Consider the following 22,054-nt stretch of genomic DNA (forward strand, 5'->3'; position numbering starts at 1 on the left):
AGTTAACAGGAAACTAAGAAGTATATAGGGACAGCAACAAACTAGAGCATGAACTGTAAATTAAAGTATTACTCAATGCTTGCTTTCCTTTATTACATTTGCATAAGAAAACATGCTTGTGTGAGAATGCCAGCACATGCCTGCAATTCTAGATTCTCTGGGGACTGTCTGAAGCAGGATCCCAAGTCCCAGGCCAGCTTACACAACAAAGTGGGAGCCTATCTCAAATAAATGAAGGAAACTAAGACAGAAAAGGAAAAGTGTTCTGAGGAGATGTATACTTAAATATAACATAAACGAAAATGACACACTTAATCTACTCTCAAATGATTTTTTAAAAAGAGAGATGATTAAATATGGAAAATAACGCCAGGCAGTGGTGGTGCACGACTTTAATCCCAGCACTCAGGAGGCAGGGGCAGGTAGATCTCTGAGTTTAAGGACAGCCTTTGTGTACTGAGCAAGTTCCAGAACAGCCAGGGCTACACAGAGAAATCCTGTCTTGAAAAGCCAAAAATAAAGAAAGAACACAAGCTGATCTGAACAAAGGAATTACTGTCCAGGCAGTCATTTTATCCTTGCTAAAAGTACAAAGAGTTATTATATATATTTTTTTTTAAGATTTATTTATTTATTACAAATACAGTGTTCTGTCTGCATGTGTCCCTGCAGGCCAGAAGAGGGAGCCAGATCTCATTACAGATGGCTGTGTGCCACCATATGGGTGCTGGGAATTGAACTCAGGACCTCTGGAAGAGCAGCTAGTGCTCTTAACCCACAAAGAGTTATTTTAAAATCACTTCAGAAAGCGCGTACAACCTTGCCTTTGGAGAAAATCCCTGAAAGACCTTATCCACAGTTACAACTGTCAGAGACCACTGAGTTTATTAGTCTACCACTTTCAAGCAAATTAAACCAAGACCCTCATCCTTACTGCAAAGCACTGAGTTCACTAAGTCTAGATTCATAGACAGAAAAATGCAGGAACCATTGCACAAGCCAGGACATCATAAATATATGTGAGCAAAGATCAATTTTACCTAATAATTTTTTCCAGGATTTGATAAGCGATTTGGCTAAAGATGTGACTTCTTCATCTGTACTCTGCTTGCGAATAGCGTTGACAGACATTCCAATTCTCGTGGACTGCAAGGCAACAACAACAAAGTGTCCATCAACGCTGTTACAAACAATTCAGTATATTAATCACACATGCTTCTTTTTCAGACTTTTCTATCTCAGATTTAAAACCCTCAATTATTCACATTCTGGTGAAAGTACACATATCTTCAGATCAAACACTGGAGTCACCAATGCTTCATCACTGAGATCAACAACTTTGAAATGTGGTATCAAGCAATGGACTACTGAAATGAACTCATTCTTTCAGGGAGAAATGAGGGTGAGATGTAAAATGTATGTGTACAGAAGGTAAGCTGAGATGCTCATGGCCATGGCAGAGATTACCTCAGAGCACTTGCCTGCAACTCCTAACAAAGCTATCCAAACAAAAACTACCACCTAGAGAAGATTAAGAGGCATCTTTATTTTTTGATTCTATGTAAGCAGGATATAATTAGGTATTAAAATGGATTTCAGAATACAGATAACATTTAACACGCAGTAATATTATCCTAGGATTATACTGAAATAACTAGGTATATAAATCTTCCCAAGAACCTTTCAACATTGAGATCATTATACCTATTTTTAAAAACAAAGAGACTGGAAATACTGATATAACCTGCTCAGCATTATACTATTGCTCACTGGCAAGACTAGAATTTCCATCTATGCTTGACCACTTCTAGAATGAATGTTCTTTCCAACTCACTAAAAACCATAAAAGCTATGACAGCTCAATTATGAACAGTAAATAACAATGGTAAATTATTCAGTAAGTTCAAGTTGTTAGTAGACAATCTTTCAAAACATGGTCTATGGAAGAAAACCTGATAAAGAAATTCTTAGCTGTTTAGGAATAATAAAGGAAAACTCCTGCTGATACTTTTGTGGTACAAAAGTAAGTAGGTACTTAAAGGCTTCCTTCTAAATTATTAAACGCTCAGCACAAAAGCTGAAGAATTTAGAATACACAGTGGGCTGCAGTAGCCTGTGTTGTATCTCGCAGAAAGCTGAGCAAAGCAGGTGAGGTTCAACAGCAGAAGAATGAAAAGGACCCCAAATTTTAACACCCACCCCCAATATTTGGGGATAACAAAGCAAGTTTTCTAAAAGAAATCCTAACTTTGGATGTATGGAGGAAATAACTTGAATTACTGAGTTATGAAGTATAGACTGACAGACAACAGTGTCAGAAAATGCATCCTAGAAGGTTCTGAAGGAGACCAAGATATAAGGAGAAGAATAAACTGTGCTGTTGAGTGACAGTTATTTAATGATGACAGGACGCTTTGATTATTAAAACCAACCATTCCTTGCTTGGCACCTAGTCTAAGTATGCAGCTTTCTACAGGAGATTATTTAGCTGCATAACAAGAGATCAGTCTGCTGAGGTGGAGTGAAAAAAGACCACAGCACATTTCTTTTTCCTATAATGAGTAGACACTTGGGGAAATGGAAGAAAGCAGAGGATGGAGACGAATAGGAAGCTATTTGCTTGGGCAACCAGGTCTGGATTTCTCTCTTAAAAGATTTTTCCTAAAACTGGTATGCTAAGATTTAGATATTATAAATAGACTGTTTAAAAGGTGGCCTGTTACACTGTCGCAGAGAAATTATCTATCTTCTACCAGGGTTTCTATTTAAAATCAGACAGGAGAATAGGCAGGGAGGAAAGAAGGGAGGACTATGATGAAAGACATGGTGGAGCACTGAGCACACTCAAGAATCACAATGAACATCTAGATCAAGTGGCTCCAACTCAGAAATCCCATTCACCATCATACACAAGCTTGTTTGTTTGTTTGCTTCAAGTTCTATGGACAGAACCCAACGCCTTGTGTATGTTAGGCATGTGCTATATTCCTAGTTGAGTAATTAAGATTTTTTAAATATAATATTTTACTGTTTTTCCCTTCTCCTGCAACTCTTCCCAGATGCTCTCCATGTCCCTAACGACCTTTGTTTTTTCTCTAAAAAAAAAAAAAAAAAAAAAAAAAACCACACAAAAAAATAAACTGCATAAGACCCACAGAAGTGAAAATCAAGACAAACAGGCAAAAGACTAATAAAACCAAAAATGACAGACAAAATGAAATAAAAAGTCCACAAAAATACCAGAGTTCATTTTCTGTTGGCCAACTACTCCTGGACATGGGGCCTGCTCTGGAATGTGGTTGATATACCCACATCACACTCCATTGAAAAAAATAATAATTTTTCCCTTTCCCTCCAATACCAACTGCAGATAAATTCTTGGTTCAAGGTGGGAAACTGTGTCCACTTCCCTTTCTCAGTGCTAGGACCCCATCTGGCTTGAACCTGTATATGCTACCAGTCTCTGTGAGTGAAGTTAGTATGTTCATCAGTCCTGTTGTATCTGGAAGACACTGTTTCCTTGGAGTCATCCGTCATCTGTGGTTGTTAACAATCTTTTCACTTCCTCTACCAAGCCTCGAGAAGGGTTTTGGTAAAAACATCCGATTTAGGACTGAGCACTCCAAAGTCTCTCACTCTCTACAGATTGTCCAGTTGTGGGTCTCTGTGTTAATTACCATCTATTACAGAAAGAACCTTTTCTGATATGGGTTGAGTGAGGTGAGAAACTGATGTGTCATTAGGAGTTATTTTATTACTCTTCCTTTAGTAAAGTAATAGTATTAGCTTTTCTGCTATTCCACAACCTATCAAGTCTCAGGTCCTTATCAGTTTTAGATATGGGTTCCATCTCATGGAGTGGGCCTCAAATCCAATTTAAAAACTGATTGGTTACTTACTCCCACAACATTTGTGCCACTATTCTACCAGTACATTTTGCAGACAGGTCACAGAATGGGGTGGGTGATACTACTTTTTTCCTTCAGTATCATAAAATGTACTTTCTAGCACTATGAACACTAGTCAGTAGGGGTGAAGCTTCTAGTCAGGCATCAGCATAACTTCTTCATGTTCCTTACATGTCTTCAGCAACAGGTTCTTAGCATCAGGTTGTGGAGAGCAAACCAAATGTGGAGAGCAAAGCAATGGCCTGTGATGTTTGGGGATTCCACAGGAGCCCTTTGGCCAATGAGCCAACAAGAATGCAGGAATGCAATGCATTCCTGGCACTGGAGGTTTGACGTGACAGAATAAGATGTTTAGCTGGGATATTGTCTCCACTACTATTTGGTGACTCCATTTAGATTCCTATCATATGTTATTTTTGGAAGCTATATTAGATTTCCAAATGTTTTTTAAAATGGCATTTAAAGTTAGTAATCCCTCCCCATTACTTACTTTACCCTCCTATTCTATTTTCTCCTTTATTTAATTGTAATACTATATTCTAGTTTCCCTTCCTTGGGAGATCTTCTCCCTCCCTCCCTGGTGTTTTACTAACCTTAGTAGTCATTCAGACTGTAACACACATATCAAAGGCTTAAACGCTAACATCCACAGATAAGAGAAAACATGCAATACTTGTCTTTTGGGATCTGGATTACCTCACTCAGGATTTTTTTCCTAACTTGATCTATTTAATATTAAGTTTTACTTTTCTAACCAGCTGAATAATACTCCATTGTGTAACTATAACACATTTTCATTACCTATTTATTGTTTGATGACCGCCTAGGTTGGTTCCAATTTCTGTCTATTATGAATAGAGCAGCAGTGAACATGAATGAGCAAATATCTCTATAGTAAGATATACCAAAAATCCTGTGGGTATATGCCCAAAAGCATTATAACTGGATCTTAAGATAGATCTATTCCTAACATCCCAAGGAACCTCCACAGTTTCCATAGTGGCTGTACCAGTATGCTCCCCCACCAGCAATGGATAGTCCCTGCATAGTCTCCAGCACGTGCTATCATTTTTTCTCCCATTTTGGTCATTCTGACTAGGGTAAGAGAAAATTTCAGAGAAATTTTAATTGGCATTTCCCTGATGGCTGAAGATGTTGAACATTTCTTTGTGTTTCTTAGGCATTTGTGTTTCATCTTTTAAGAACTCTGTTTAGCTCTAAAGCCCATTTTAAAATTGGGTTTTATGCTCTGTTATTTTTTTAGTTTGTTAAATATACCAGATATTAACCCTTTGTCAAATGTATTATTGGTAAAGATCTTTTCCCATTCTGTAAGATGACCCTTTGTCTGAATAATGGTGTCCTTATTACGCAGTTTTTCAACTTCATGAGGTCCTGTTTACTGATTGTTGGTCTTAATGCCTATGCTATTGGTGTCTTATTCAGAAAGTTCTTTTCTGTGCCAATGTGTTCCAAAAATATTCCTCACTTTCTCTTCTTTAAGGTATCTGGTCTCAGGCTGAAGTCCTTGAACCATCTGTAGTTCAGTCTTGTGCAGACTCAAATAAATATGGTTCTATTTGCATTCTTCTACTTGCAGCTATCTAGTTTTGACCAGCACCATAGGTTAAAGATGCTAATTTTTTTTTTTCAGTGTACATTTTTGGCTTCTGTCAAAAATCAGGTGTCTGGCAGGTATGTGGAATTATGTCTGGCTCAATTCAATTCCACTGATCAATCCGTTTTAATGCCAATACCATGCTGCTTTTATTACTATGACTCTGTAACAGGAGTTGAAATCTGGATGATGGTATCTCCAGCAGTTCTTTTTTTTAGTTTTTCGAGACAGGGTTTCTCTGTGTAGCTTTGTGCCTTTCCTGGAACTCACTTGGTAGCCCAGGCTGGCCTCAAACTCACAGAGATCCTCCTGTCTCTGCCTTCCGAGTGCTGGGATTAAAGGCGTGCACCACCACCGCCCGGCTTCCAGCAGTTCTTTTATCATTCAGGATGTTATAGCTATCCAGTTTTTTGGGGGGTTTTGTTTCCATATAAAGTTGAAGATTCTTTCTCAATTTCTGTGAAGAATTGTCTTGGAATTTTGATGGAGAATACATTCAATTTATAGATTGCTTTTGCTATGATGGCCATTTTCACAATATTAATCCTACCAATCCATGAGTGTGGATGATTTTTCCATTTCTGGTATCTTCTTCAATGTCTTTCTTCAATGCCTTAAAGTTTTTTATTATACAAGTCTTTCACTTGCTTGGTTAGTTTTCCCAAGATTTTTGTTTGTTTTGTAGCATTGGCTGTCCTGGAACTCAGAGATCCAACCTGCCTCTGCCTCCCAAATGCTGGATTAAAGGCACGCACTATCACTGTCTGATCAAGTTACTAGATCTTAACTTGCTACTGCAAGTTTGCTACTGCAAACACACACATATATAAAGAAAAAGATTTAAGAAATAAGTAGCTGATACAAAACACTGTGGGAAAAAAGATGAGCTAAATAAATGGAAAGACATCCTGGCTTCAGGAATTGGAAAGCCTAAATGTTAGTACTTTTGTAATAATCAAGTCAAAATTACAGACCCAATGCTATGAATGGAATCTGACTTGTCTTTGGGTAAAACTGGTAACTTACCCCAAATCACTGAAACATTTTACCAAAACAATCCTGGCAACCAAGTTGGAAAACTTACAATTCACTATTTCCAAATACATTACAACCCACAGAGATGACAATACTGAGGTGCTATCTTGTGGGATAATGCTTCTGTACACTGGTTTAATAAAATGCTGATTGGCCAGTAGCCAGGCAGGAAGTATAGGTGGGATAAGCAGACAAGGAGAATTCTGGGAAGAAGAAGGCTGAGTCAGGAGACGCCAGTCCACTGTCCAGGGAGCAAGATGTAATGACACACAGGTAAAGCCACAGAACATGTGGCGACATAGAGATTAACAGAAATGGGCTGAGTTTAAGTGTAAGAGCTAGTCAGTGGTAGGCTTGAGTTAATGGCCGAGCAGTTTTAATTAATATAAGCCTCTACATGTTTACTTGGGTCTGAGTGGCTGTGGACCAGGTGGGACACAGGAAAACTTCTGGCTACAGTGCTAGCATGGGACAAGTGCAGATGAGTAGAGCAGAGAGGACTCCCTGAGACCTTCATCAATTAAATTTATATCCATAAAGACCAGAAAGGGGTTGGAGTTGCAAACTATATTTCTTTACAAGCAGTATGCTCTTAGTCACCGAGCCATCCCTCCAGCAGCAGCCTGCCCAAAGAACACTTTTAACATATGGTTCCAGAATAAGTCTTTGTAATCTTGGATTAAGCAATGGCTGGTATGCATGGGTATCTGTCTGCTCAGTCCTCTGCAAGGGTTTTTGAAACAAGGTATATGTAATGAGGTATCTGGGGGAAGGGGGATGGAGGAAGACAACGATGACATAATGAGATAGAAGCTGACCACTTAATCTGGGAGCCTGTAAAAGCCTTCACACAGGTGATCTCCAAAGATATTCAGGTTCTCTCACAGCAGAAATAGCATGCGGAAGCAGTGTGGCATATTGGGTAGTACAGGGCAAGGAAGAGCTAGAGGCAGGATGGCATAGAGCTTCATATACTCTTAAAAGCAGTACTGCCTGGAAGTGTTAGGAGATGATATAACTAGATCTGCACCTGAAAGACGGAAGACTGGCTGACTAGTGAAGTTATTCATTTATACTCTAATAGGGGAGTAAACAGATATTAGCAGTAAAAATGGAGAGAAGAGGATTTGAGGGGTGGCAGTATTGGGGTGGTGGTTAAGGGGTGGAGATGGTAAGTAATTCAGAATTGCCTTGGTCTCACAGCAGCCCTGCTGCTTTAGCCTCTTTGGTTAGGGCTTAGAAGGATGTGCCGTAATACCTGGCAAAAGATACTTTTGTTTTATTAATTTAAATCTTGAGATAGAGTCTCACCAGGTATTCCAAGCTAGACTTGTACTTATGATACCACTTGCCTCACCTCCCAAGTGGTGAAAGTACAGGCATGTGCCACCTATCCAGCATGCCCTCATTTATTTATTTTTAAACCAAGGATCAAACCAGGGGCTAGGGACTTGCATATGCTAAGCAAGTGATCCACCACCAAGCTCCAACACCAGCCTGAGGAGAGGAATTTGATAATGATGGACAGTTTGTAAGAATTATGGAGGGCAGTGTGATGCACACCTTTAATTCCAACACTCAGGAGGCAGAGGCAAGGCAGATCTGTGTGAGTTAGAGGCCCTCCTGATCTACATAACAGTTCTAGGACAGCCAGGGCTACACAGAGAAACCTTGACTTGAAAAACCAAAAGAATGGTTAGCTGACTCAAAGTAGGGAAGGGTGAAAGGAAGAATTTAGGATGAAACTTACCCAAAGATAGTAGTAAATACAGCAATATTTGTTAGCCATCTAACAATCTTTTGCTATGCTAGGGACCAAGCCCCAGACACCTTACATTAAGCTAGGCAAGCAGTCTCACTGAGCTGTATCTCTAGCTCTGTTTCTTTTAGTGGTTTTTGTTGTTGTTTTTTTTGTTTTTTGAGACAGGGTTTCTCTGTGTAGTTTTGGTGCCTGTCCTGGATCTCAATCTGTAGACCAGACTGGCCTTGAACTCATAGGAATCTGCCTGGTTCTGCCTCCCGAGTGCTGGGATTAAAGGCATGCGCCATTGCTGCCCAGCTTTTCTTCTAGTTTTTAACAGCTTTATTAAGATACACTTTACGGGGGCTGGAGAGATGGCTCAGAGGTTAAGAGCACTGACTGCTCTTTCAGAGGTCCTGAGTTCAATTCCCAGCAACCATATGGTGGCTCACAACCATCCATAATGAGATCTGGTGCCCTCTTCTGGCCTGCAGTCATACACGCTGTACACATAATAAATAAATAAATCTTTAAAAAAAAAACACTTTACATGCTACATAATTTATTCCTTTATATACTTTAGTAGTGTGTTGGTTAGAGTTCTTATCTTATTGTATTTTATTTGTCAGCTTAACAAAAACCAGAGTCACCAGAGTATAGGGAACCTCAAATGAGAAAATGCCATCAACTTGGCCTGCAGGCAAGTCTGTGAGGCATTTTCTTCACTGATGATTGGTGTGGAAGGGCCTAGCCCACTGTGAGCAATACTACTCTTGAGACGGTAATTCTGGAGTATATAAAAGAGCGAATTCAGCAAGTCATGAAGAACAAGCCAATGAGCAGCATTTTTCCATGGTCTCTGCTTCAGTTCCTTCCTCCAGGTTCTGCCTTGAGTTTTTGTCCTGGCTTCCTCCATGATGGACTGCGATCAGGAAATGAAAGCTGAAATAAATCCTTTCCTTCCCAAGTTGTTTTTCATCACTGTGTTTGTCACAGCAGTAGAAACTCCAAGACAAGTAGTTCCTAGTATATTCAAGGAATTTTCCTATCCTTAACCATAATGAATTTCTGAACATTTTTGTTACTCTAAAAATCCCACAAAAATCCTGTCTACTTTTTAAGTCATTCTTCATTTCCCCCTATAGGGTCCCTCCATCTGCCCTATACAACCAATACCTTATGTGTCTGTACATTTGTCAACTTTGGAGAGTTCTTAGAAATAGAATCACATAATATATGACTTTATATGTCTGGCTTCTTTCATGTTTTCAAGATTTGTCTATGTTGTAGAATACATCAGAACCTTTTCCTTCTTACAGATGAATAATATTACATTGTATAGACAAATACACACACATACAAATACTAGTATGTAAATAGCACATTTATTGTTGCTAGTTAATGGACATTTGGGTTTCTTTTGGACTGTCAGGAATCATGTTCTATACATGTTATCACACAGATTTGTGTGAATACATGTTTTTCATTGCTCTTGTATACATACCTAGGAATAGAATTGATACATTATATAGTAATTCTATGTAACATGCATTCTTAGTAGTAGTAAGAACAGCCTCCAGTTTCTCTATCCTTGCTAGCAGGTATTAGGATCTCTTGGTTATATGCATTCTAGGGAGTATGGAGTAATGATTTAAATGTGGTGTGGCTTTCCATGTGTCTAAGGATCTTGTGATGCTGAGCATCTTCTCATGTGCTAGTTGGCTTTTCCTTCTTTGCTTTTCTTTGAGTCAGGGTCATCCCTGTGTACCCCAGGCTCAACTTGAACTGAGAAACCCTCCTGGTACCACCTCCTGACTACAGCATCTTTTCTCCATTTTATTTGGAGAAATGTCTTCTTTCCCTTTTCCATTTTTAGTCTGGATTGCTTCTTTCTTACTGATTTGTAGTAGCTCTTAATGCAATCCTTATCAGGTAAGATTTGAAAATATTATTTCCCATTATCCCCCAGGCATTGAATACAGGGCCTTATACATAACCAAGAAAGTACTCTACCATTCTACCAATGAGCCACATTCTGGCTCTCTTTTTACTTACTTACTTTCTGTGTGTGTGTGTGTGTGTGTGTGTGTGTGTGTGTGTGTGTGTGTGTGAGAGAGAGAGAGAGAGAGAGAGAGAGAGAGAGAGAGAGAGAGAGAGAGAGAGAGAGAGTTATAGGCAGGAACCCGGTCTATCTTTTCATTTTCCTACTGATTTTTTTTAAGCATAAAAATTTTACCTTTTGCCGGGCGGTGGTGGCGCACGCCTTTAATCCCAGCACTCAGGAGGCAGAGCCAGGCAGATCTCTGTGAGTTCGAGGCCAGCCTGGGCTACCAAGTGAGTTCCAGGAGAGGCACAAAGCTACACAGAGAAACCCTGTCTCAAAAAACCAAAAAAAAAAAAAAAAAAAAAAAAAAAAAATTTTTTTTACCTTTTGATGTAATTGTTTACACCTATGGTCGCTTGTGTCTTAGTTATCATATTTAAGAAAACATTGACAGAAGCTGTCCATGTTGGTGCATTCTACTTGGGAGGCTGAGGCAGTAAGATTGAGAGTTCCAGGCCACCTTGGGCTATATAGAGAAATAATCATTTCCCAGCCCATAATCCCCTCAAGTCCTCTTCTCTCCATTTTTACTGCTAATATCTGTTTACTCCCCTATTAGAGTATAAATGAATAACTTCACTAGTCAGTCAGTCTTCCGTCTTTCAGGTGCAGATCTAGTTATATCATCTCCTAACACTTCCAGGCAGTACTGCTTTTAAGAGTATATGAAGCTCTATGCCATCCTGCCTCTAGCTCTTCCTTGCCCTGTACTACCCAATATGCCACACTGCTTCCGCATGCTATTTCTGCTGTGAGAGAACCTGAATATCTTTGGAGATCACCTGTGTGAAGGCTTTTATGAGCTCCCACCTTAAGTGATCACGCTAAGAAATTAACTTCTGGGGCTGGAGAGATAGTTGGTGGTTAAGCTTTTGAAGAGGACCCAGGTTCAATTCCCAGCATCCAGATGGTGGTTCCCAACCATTTGTTAATTACAGTTACAATGGATCTGAAGCCCTCCCTCTTCTGATACATAGTGCATAGACACATGTGTAGGCAAAACATCCATACATATAAAATAATAAAACTTTGAAAAACAGAAACTTCCCTTTCTTCTAGACTTTAACTTTCCAGTTACCAATGCTGTTGCTTTTAAATACAGTTTCTTCTCCTAGTCTTTGAGCTCCAAGGGAGAAAGATCTTAATTTATTGACATTCACAATTGTTAGCCATAATAAAAATTCAAGGATCTGTTATATAATTAGACTGAAGAGAAAAAAATTAGAGATTGATAGAAATGCAAACCCTACCTAGCCTCCACACTTTTATAACTCTACACATCTCTTAATGACATGCTGGGATTACTCAGATTGCTTTCAATGTATTTTCCCCACATAAGCCTACTACTCTCTGCTGGGAAGGGTTACACCTAGGTGGGAGGTAAGGTACTATCCAAAAGGAAATGGCTGCTGATCCTAGAACCCAGAAATTCAACTTCATGGGTAGCTTCCTCTTTCTTGAGTCTGCATGTAAAGTTCTTTTATTTGGTTCTGTTTTCCACTATAGATCGTTCTGGCCATCTGGTGAAACTTACAGACATCTTCCTCAGAAGTGCTTTAAAGCACATTAAATAAAACACATAAGACTGCAAAGAAAAGCAACTATACATTAAGTACAGTATTACACTTATGTCCTTATTAAAATATTAAAACAGAATAAGCAACATAAGCAACCATCAGGATGAGCAAATGAATTTTAATACATTTGAAAAAATATAGGTTAATGGAAATTAAAATATTTGTGATTTCTTTTACAGTCAATAAATGTTACCAAAATGATTGTAGTTTTATCATCATTATAATGAGAAACATGCTCAGTTTCAGTTAGACACTCCTGAAGATAATTTTCCCCAGTAAGGTTCACATACCTAATTCTTTCTTGAATTCTGATTTAATGAAATAGAAATATCAAGGAAAAATGCTCATGAACAACAAGGTATGTCTAGTGGAAAAGTCTACATTCATGTTATTGACCATACTTACTTCCCTTTTTAACATTTTGACTTACTTTCTTACTTTAGATTGAGCACCTAGACTTTAGTACTCATTCTGCTGACATTCAGTTGTTTGCATGTATGGCTGATGCTGAAAGAGGGAGAAGAGTGGTGATTCCCTCTCATCCCTACACTAAGCTACAGTGAAATGCTGAAAGACCAAACCAAGGCCAGGAATCCAGGGGCAGCCTTTACGTTGAGATCTCACAACCCCATAACCTTGGAAAGTTCTTTGAGGAACACATATATAACTTATAACAATTGACTGATTTATGTTGTCATCTTAAAAAAAGAATGATCTATTCTATAAAAAGATAGATTAAAAGCATGTTATTGGTAATGAAGATGATCTATTATTTTATGGCAATTACCAATTTAAACATTCTGACACACAGAAACACATACCTGTAATAATTCCAGAGTCATGGGAATATTCTTAAGTTCTTTCAGCAAATCCAATGCACCAGCCTATAAAATAAAACAGGTTCATATTGAATTCCCATGGAAGTAAAGCAAGGACTAGCCAATTAACAACTTACAATGGCTCATCTACTCACATGAGTACAAAGATACATGTATGCATATACATACATCCATCATCTTACAAAGGAGATTAAAACATCAGAGGTTCATAATATCTGCTTTCTGAGTTATGGCTAGCACTTGTGAAGTAATTTTGAATTGTATTTTCAACAGTATTTGTTCAAATGTGTCTTCCGAGAAGAAATGTAAAATTTCTTACTGTAATAAAAAACATACCCAAGACTTCCATTGGAAAGAGCTGCATGAGAGAAAAGCCAGACTGAGAAAATGGGAGGCCCAACAGCTGCTACACCCCTCTAGTGCTTATCCATGCAAGGATAATACAAACTGGCATTAAAGAGGAACAGAGGGGCAACAGTGTCACCTATAGCTTTGGCCAACTATCCCTCCCCACCCCCCACTGCTTTTTTTTTTTTTTTTTTGAGACAGGGTCTTATTAGGTAGCTCTGGATGGCTTGAAATTCCCTATGTAGACCAGGCTGGCCTTAAACTCAGATCCACCTGCCTCTGCTTCCTAAGTGCAGGGATTAAAGGCATATGCCACCATGCTGGGCACGCTGGTATTCACTTAATTTCATTTCACTTAAAACAGTCATTTCATTAATGCTCTACATTTCAACAGAACAGGGAAAAAAAAAAAAAAAGGAAAGTTTAATTTGTTGTTTCATCTGTGTGGATTTCCCTGTGTGTGTCAGAGAGTGCTAAGAGGTCTGAGGTCAGGTGTCTTCCCCCAGTCCCTCTCCACTTACACACTCAGGCAAAGCATCCTGCTCAATTCAGTGCTCCAGCTTGTTCCAGGGATTCCCTGCCTGTACCTTCTGCACTGGAATTACAAGACAGCTACCAAACCTACCTCCAGTCTTTTTTATGTGGGTTCTGGGAAAAAAACTCCATTTCCCATGCTTTACTCTCTGCCCCATTTCCTCTGCTCAAAAACACACAAACAAACAAACACAAAAGTTATGGTATATTTTCTTTTAACTCCCTTTTCTTCTGCTTACTGAAAAATATCCTTTCAGCTATGTACACACCTTTAGCCTCAGCACTCACAATGCTATGGTAAATGGATCTCTAAGAGCTGGAAGTCAGATACTGTTAAACAAACAAACAACAACAGCAAAACTCAAGAATTCTTTTAGACATGAAAATTTTATTTTTATCATATATTGCCTATTATATACATAAAATGGAAAATATGAATAAAACAAATCAGCTAAGGTGTTACCAAAGTACTTCATATTCAGAACCAGACATTTATAAATCACTTTTTGGCTCAAATGTAATAATGTCTGTTTCTACAGAGGGTTGGGTAAGGCAGCACAGCACATAACTTGAATCCTAGAACCTGGGAGGCAGACAGGCAACTCTTTGCAGGTTCCAGATTACATAGTGAGCCCCAGTCTCAAAAAACAAAAAAGAAAAAAAAAGTTGTATCAAGAAGACTAGTAATGGGGTGATGGCTCTGGTAGTGTGGTAACAGGTGCCTGTAATCCCAACGCTGGGAGACTGAGGAAGGAGCATCACAAGTTTAAGGTCAGCCTGGGCCATACAGGGACACTTTGTCTCAAAACATGAATGTAATGAAACACTCTGTGAAAGAATCCATAAGAAAACTAACGTCAGGCTGGATCTGCAGCATGGAGAACCATACTTTATCTACTCTTTCTATAACTATTTACTTCCTCGGGGTATCTCTGATTTTCTTCCAAGATTATGATACTGACTCTGCACATCATTATTATTCATACTGTGCATGTGTGGGGGTGCATGCATGCCACAGTGCACTTGGAAAAGTAAGAGGGTGACATGACATGCAAGTGTTGGCTCTCTGTTCCCACTTTGGGTTTTAGGAATGGAACTCATGCTGTTAGGCCATCTCACCAGCCCTCTCTCCACAAGTTTTGACATTCTGCTGTGAAAGTACACAGTACACTACCAAGAGTCATCTATATATGTAACTCACGCTGCCTTCCAAACTCTTAAAATATGAAAACAAGGCACCTTAAAAATCAATGAAAACACAGCATACCTGGGAACAATAAAAATCCCTCACCAGGCTGGGCGGTGGTGGCGTACGCCTTTAATCCCAGCACTCGGGAGGCAGAGGCAGGCGGATCTCTGTGAGTTCGAGGCCAGCCTGGTCTACAGAGCGAGATCCAGGAAAGGCGCAAAGCTACACAGAGAAACCCTGTCTCGAAAAACCAAAAAAAAAAAAAAAAAAAAAAAAAAAAAAAAATTCCCTCACCACAGTGCATTCTATAGAAAGAAGCAAAGACTTTCATGCTGTATTTCTTTAATTTTAATGTATTTTTTATATGTGCATGGGTGTTTTGGCTGCCTATGCATCTGAGCACCACATGCATACCCAGTGCCTTTGGAAGCTAAAAGAGCATGTTGGATTCCCTAGGACTAGAGTTATAGCCAGTTGTTATCCACTATCTGGGGTACTGGGAATCGAACCTGGGCAACTAGGGCTCTTAACTGGGGCATTTCTCCAGCCCTTTTTTTTTGTTATTCTATTAAAAAATAAAACCAAGAAAAGATTTCCAGTCATGATTATTTGAAGCCATTCGACATCAGACCTGACCTTCCAGAATAAAATGGTATTAACATCTCTTCTGACAACATCAATATAGAACATTTTAATTTAACCACAAACTTGAAAGAAAACACAAGAAAAATTATGAAACAGGTTATTATAAAGTGTTTTAACCATCTGTGGCTTATAGATCTCTTTTTATGTTAAAATTCTGTATACATCATATTTAGAGTGAACTAAATACAGTGAAACATTGTTAGAGATCAGTGGTCCAAAGTTCAACGCTAAAAAAAAATTCTAGGGGCTGGAGAGATGGCTCAGCAATTAAGAACACTTGCTGCTCTTGCAGAGGACTCGGGTTTGGTTCCCAGTACCCATTCAGACGGCTTAGAATCACCTGCAACCCAGTTCCAGGTCACCTAACATTCTGGTTTTCATGGGCACCTGCATGCATGTGATGCATATACATACACTCAGGATCGGATATATATATATATATATGTGTGTGTGTGTGTGTGTGTGTGTGTGTGTGTGTGTGTGTGTGTGTGTGTGTGTGTGTATGTATGTATGTATGTGTGTATATTACATATATATGTAAAATAAATTAATAAATACATCTTAAAGACTTTCTACAGCACTTTTTTTCAGTACAAATGAGGTTTAATCATTTATGTGCATATGTCTCACCTCCCTCCAAATCAAAAACTTTCAAAACTAAAAAGTTAAGAAATTCATTTGGCAGCAAAGGCCAGTCTCAACAGATGTAAAGCTAATGGTTCTACATACCTCACTTAATGTCTTTTCTTTTTTTTAACCTCACTTAATGTTAAGGGTACAGTATTCACTATAGAAATGTTAATGTCTGATTGCTAAGCGCTGCCCAAATCCCTTTTAGGGGTATCATGTAATACATGAGGAGGCATAATATCTTGTCAATCTGAAATATTCTGTAATTCTCAAGAGTCCAAAGGCTTTTAACAGATCTATTTGTATTCTCTATTTTTGATAGCATTTTCTTCTAGCCACATCTCCATGGACTTTCTGATCCATTTCAGACTAAAAATCAATAAGAAGTTAAATTCAAATTTATAGGTAGTTCTTAAAAGCGGCACCTCTCGCCGGGCGGTGGTGGCGCACGCCTTTAATCCCAGCATTCGGGAGGCAGAGCCAGGCGGATCTCTGTGAGTTTGAGGCCAGCCTGGGCTAACAAGTGAGTTCCAGGAAAAGGCGCAAAGCTACACAGAGAAACCCTGTCTCGAAAAACCAAAAAAAAAAAAAAAAAGCGGCACCTCTCTTAAGGTACACATGCCATGTCACATCAGTAATACAACACATGATTTAAGTCATTTTCCATGTAGCAGCAACAGATTTACTTTGACTTTCTGTTTCTACTCAGCCCTCTGGTGAGAATAGGTTTAGGAGACTGAGGCTATGATAGGAAGAAAATAATAAGTGACTCATTGGATTCAGCAACTACGCTTGTTCTCAACAACTACCATGTGTTCCAACCAGTTAAGATGAGAATTTCATTCAAGGTTCTTTACAAAATAAACTAAGATGAACTGAATGAAACTAGCAAAAAGCATGATTGTATGCTAAGTGACAACTTATCTTTGAGAGTTACTGTGTACTAGGTATTGTGCGAAATATTTCAAAAATTCATATTTTATGTGTATGAGTATTTGTCTGCATGTATTTATGTGTGTGTGTTGTCTGCAGAGGCCAGAAGAGAAAGCTGATCCTCTGGGACTGGAGTTACAGTTAATTGTAAGCCCCTAATGTGGGTGCTGGGAACTAAACCCAGGTCTTCTGCAAGAGCAGTAAGTTCTCTAAACAGGTAAGCCATCTCTTCAGCCCTTCAACAGATACTCTTAATGCCATATAATAAGCTCCATTCTGTGTGAGCACATAGCAGTAAACAAGACAGCAATCCCTTAGGATCTCAGAGAATTTTATTTAATGTTGGAGATTGAACCTAGAGCCTCATACATGCTAACCTATTACTCTACTAGCAAGCTGTATACCCAGCTCCAGGGATTAAATCAAAACAACAAAACTCTACAGTCTGTGATCCAGCACAATTGTGTCTTCCATTCCTCTGGCCCACCACTGACAGTTGTGCTTTCTGAACTCACTACCAAACAAAAGCTGCATTCTATCCCTCCCCAGTCATCTCCCTCCTAGCATCAAGCCCATTGCAGCATCGTCTATAGATAATGATGCAAGAGGAAGAAAGATCTGACTCTAACTTCCAAAGCCACATTTAGTTCACAGTACTGACTGAAAAATAAACTACAACTATCACACTATTTGATTACATTTTTAGTGTTCCTGTTAGCAGAAGTGCTTTTACAAAATACAGTATTCAAACTTGCAGACAACCTAATTTATATAAAACTGGAGGATTCAAAGATCCTTCTTTTCCACATGCAAAAAGAAGAGGCATAAGGGACTTACAGTTAAGAACATGTGCTATATTTCCCCCTGACCCAGATTAAAATCCATACTCTTGTTTCCATAATTTTAAAAATCCTTTTCATGCTTCTCACATATTGAAGAGAATAACATAGCTTCTAAGAGGTAGATGAAATGGTCAAGTACACAAGTGAAATATTAAAACACAGAAAACACCCGACATAAGAGACAGCTGGGGGGTGGGGGTGGGGTGGGCCTTGTATAGATGTTCCTTCAAAACAGACACACAGACGTCCAGTAAATATGGAAAAGATGCCCAGAGAATTTCACTAAAGACTATAATTCAAAGGATAAACATCAACAAGTATTGGAACAATATGGTGAGATCAAAACAGTCAAGTACTACTGATGGCAATGTAAAATGGTATGAGCCACTTTGTGGGGGGGAAAAAAAGAATTAATTTTTTTTTTGACAGTTTCTCAAATGGTTAAGTAAGTTTGGGGTATAGCTTAATGGTACAGTGTTTGCCTAGGAGTCCAGACCTAGGATTAAAAAGAAGTGTCACACAGACACTGTATGGCTCAGTATTTCTACTCCTACATATATACTTAACAAAAATGAAAACGTGCTAAAACAAACAGACATAAGTATATCTTTTTTGTTTGTTTGTTTTTTTTCGAGACAGGGTTTCTCTGTGCAGCTTTGCGCCTTTCCTGGAACTCACTTGGTAGCCCAGGCTGGCCTTGAACTCACAGAGATCCACCTGCCTCTGCCTCCCGAGTGCTGGGATTAAAGGCGTGCGCCACCACTGCCCGGCAAGTATATCTTAACATTAGTTTTATAGCCAAAGTGGAAACAGCCTAGATGTACATGAAAAGATGAACCCAAATGTGATATACATGCCAGTACAATGAAATACTGTTCTATAATAGAAAAAAAATGAAATATTAACAAGATATGATACAGATTGGATTTTAAAACAAATATAGTAAGCTGAGCATGATAGCGTGTATCCAGGGTCCCAGCCAGCTACTCAAGATACTAAAAAAAAAAAAAAAAAAAAAAAAAAAAAAATCAGAGCGTTCTTAACTAGTCCAGACAACACAGTGAAACCCTGTCTCAAAACAAAACACAGGACATTACAGTAAGTGAAAGAAGCTATTTAAAAGATGTCAAATACTATAAGATTTTATTGATACGGAATTTCCAGAAGCAGCAAAGACACAATGTATATAGTGGTTCCAAGGGTGTTTTACATTTCCAAATTCTCCTTTATAGAATGGGTCTACTAACCTAGCAAAACTATCTGAGTAATAAAAAGAGGTACAATTGATAATTACTGGATTTAGAGGAATATGTGGCTGAGAGTACCAGCTCAATAATTGGTAGCTGTTTGTAATTAAGTGACATCTACTCTATAGCTTCATTAAAATGAAGTGATATGAAAAAAAAGCAGTACTTAGATTTGTCTATTAGTTACAACTATCATGCTTCAAGCAGTTTCCATTTTTATGATCTAAAATAAAAGTAGCTCCTATCACAGTTCATGCCTGTAATCTCATTTATGAGGAGACTGAGTCAGGACAATCACATGAGCCTAGCTAGGGGTTCCAGGTCAGTTTGGGCTACATAGCAAGACCCCATCTTCAAAACAAAACAAAACACACACACACAAACAAACCAAAAAAACCAGGATTGGGTTATGGCCCAGAACTTTAATCCCAGCATTCAGGAGGCTGAGGCAGACAATCTCTAGGCGTTTGAGGTCAGCCTGGTCTACATAGTAAGGTCCTGATGTCAGCCAGGACTACACTATGACACCCAGTATATAAAAAAAAGGGGGGGGGGGTAGGATGCCAAGGAAATGAATAACGGTAAAGCCACTTGATCTCAAGTTTAGTGAGTTCAGCACCAGGAACATTCCTTTAATCCTGGCACCCGGGAGGCAGAGGGATCTGAGTTCCAGGGCAGCCAGGGCTACTGACAGAAATCCTCAAGTTGTCCTCTAACCTGTGCACCTGTGCATATGCACAAATGTTAATGTTTTTAAATTTTAGAATTCATGGAGAGAGTTGTCATTCTGACTTTTCTCTTTATTTCATCAGCCTGCTTGAATTTCGGAGGACAGGAAAATGAAAGAAAAATCGATTAAAAGAACCCGATTTATGCTGCCTTTAATCCCAGCACTTGGGAAGCAGGGGCAGGCCTAGCTCTGTGAGTTCGAAGTCAGCCTGGTCTACAGAGTGAGATCCAGGACAGCCAGGCCTGTTATACAGAGAAACCCTGTCTCGAAAAACCTAAAAAGAACCAGATTTATTTTTCTTTTTAAAGGCAAATTTTCATACTGGTTAAGGTTGTGCACTGTCAGAAAACAGACTCGAGAATTACTTGAAGTTTGTTCTGATGGATTAAGGAAAAGAAATAACCCAGTTAATAATCCCCCGCCCCCAGAGCTTCTAGTGTGGCAAACTGGGGACCTCCAGGCAGAGAGAAAAGCTTCCCAATTTAATACAAAAAAAAAAAAAAAAAAAAAGAAAAGAAATGTTCAACCTATCATATAACCAAAACTCATCTCTTGCAGCAAGGAATGAAATGGCTCAATAAGTAAGGACGATAAACGACACAGGCTAAAATCTGGAACAGAAAACAAACAGGAAATATTTGAAAAGACCAAAATTGCAAATGCAGATTAACAGGGCATGAAATTAAATGCTGGGCAACGCACCTGCTTAAGAAAAAGAGGAACAGGGGATGTCTAAAGTTTTAGTTATTTGGTAGTTACTCTTAATTCCTATGCTTGCAGTAAGTGAAAATTAGCTAGCTCCTGGCTCAACCAAAACTACACAGTACTTAAGCAGAAGTAATTTGACTCAATCTCTTGACTTAAAAATGTATATACCATGCACTCTCAACTGTGTCCTACTTACAAAAGAATTCTGCAGAGGTTTGTAACTAAAGAGCTGAACAAACGTAAGCACCTTTTACGGCTTTAATTTAATAAGTGGGAACAAATTACTTCTAGTACTTTGGTAATAAAAATGTGCGGAGTACGGGACAACAAATTCAGGTGAAGTTGGCCGAGGAGAGGTAAGTGTGAAGCAAAGGGGTGGAAAGAGGCACACACAGGTAGACTCAAAAACACAGACGATGTCACCGGCCCGCCACTACCTTAGCACCATACCCACCCACCAGCAGCCCGCTGGGGAGTGTGGTTTTTAACCATGGCTGGTCCTCATATCTCACCCAGGCCTACTGGCTAAGAGACGGCGGATTTAATGTTTCTAGTAACGATGCGGGTCTGCGGCACTTTACCGCCCGTAAACGGACCGCGGCACCCAGTGAAGCCGTTCTAAGATAACCGGCGGCGGCAGCCGCACAGTCTCTCAAACGGTGAGGGTTCCAGCCTGGGCTCACTGCGGACGTTGCCAGCACCGACGTGTAAGCCGGGGGGGCGCGCGGCGCGGCCCGGCCCTGACTGGCTCCGCGTGGGCTGGTGTCCGCGGTCTCGGCCGCGGCCTGCCCGGGGCCCGCCCGCTCACCGCGTTCTTCTTCTGCACCATCTTGTCCATCTTCTTGGCAATGCGAACCACCTCGTCCTCCATGGCTCCGGAAGGCCTCCGCTCGCCCGGCCGCAGCGGACGGGAAGCGGGAGAAGCTGCGCAGACGCTCGGCAAGCCGTGAAGCAGACGGCCTAGGCCTTCCTCACGGACCCGGCCCGCGGCGGCGGCGGCGGCGACAAACGCTCCGCCCCCTAGGCCGCGCCAGTCGAGCGCTGCACGCGCCGCGCAGGCGCTACCAATCGATCGCGGAGGCCCGCTGTCCTCTCTCTTGACCTGCTCCCGGCCGCGGAAGTCTGGAACTTCTGGTCCTACCTCAACTCGCATTGCTGGAGAGTTGGGATGGGACTTGCACGGGCTTTCACGCCGGCGGGAGCCCGGCTCTTGGCGACAGACAGCAACCGGTTCCAACGGAACCCCGCCAGCACGGCGTCCGAAGGGATCGGAGTAGGCGTGGCTGTCCGCTTTGAAGCGCTTGAGCGAGCACCGAGGTTCCGCTCTGGCCACCGCTGTTCGAACCATCTCAGCTGCTGAAGGAAACCTATTTAGAAGATGACGGCCTTGAGAATTGTGACTAATAAAAAGCCAGGGTAGAAAACT

The 22,054-nt window shown here is 40.0% G+C and overlaps 1 protein-coding gene across 1 annotated transcript in view; it reads right to left on the reverse strand.

Annotated features, from left to right (window-relative positions):
* Tcea1 (transcription elongation factor A1) overlaps positions 1 to 21,679 on the reverse strand; it is a 38,750-nt gene extending 17,071 nt beyond the window's left edge. Inside the window, exons 1-3 of the mRNA XM_052716710.1 lie at positions 21,437 to 21,679; positions 12,805 to 12,867; positions 1,041 to 1,146 (exon numbers count right to left, since the gene is read on the reverse strand). Of these exons, the coding sequence (XP_052572670.1) occupies positions 1,041 to 1,146; positions 12,805 to 12,867; positions 21,437 to 21,499 (232 nt within the window). The 5' untranslated portion in view covers positions 21,500 to 21,679. The remainder of the gene's footprint in view (positions 1 to 1,040; positions 1,147 to 12,804; positions 12,868 to 21,436) is intronic.
* Between the last annotated feature and the right edge of the window lie 375 nt (positions 21,680 to 22,054).

This window comes from Peromyscus californicus, unplaced genomic scaffold, assembly GCF_007827085.1.
Source record: "Peromyscus californicus insignis strain IS unplaced genomic scaffold, ASM782708v3 Scaffold_5__1_contigs__length_169319896, whole genome shotgun sequence".
Taxonomy (NCBI): Eukaryota; Metazoa; Chordata; class Mammalia; order Rodentia; family Cricetidae; genus Peromyscus; species Peromyscus californicus.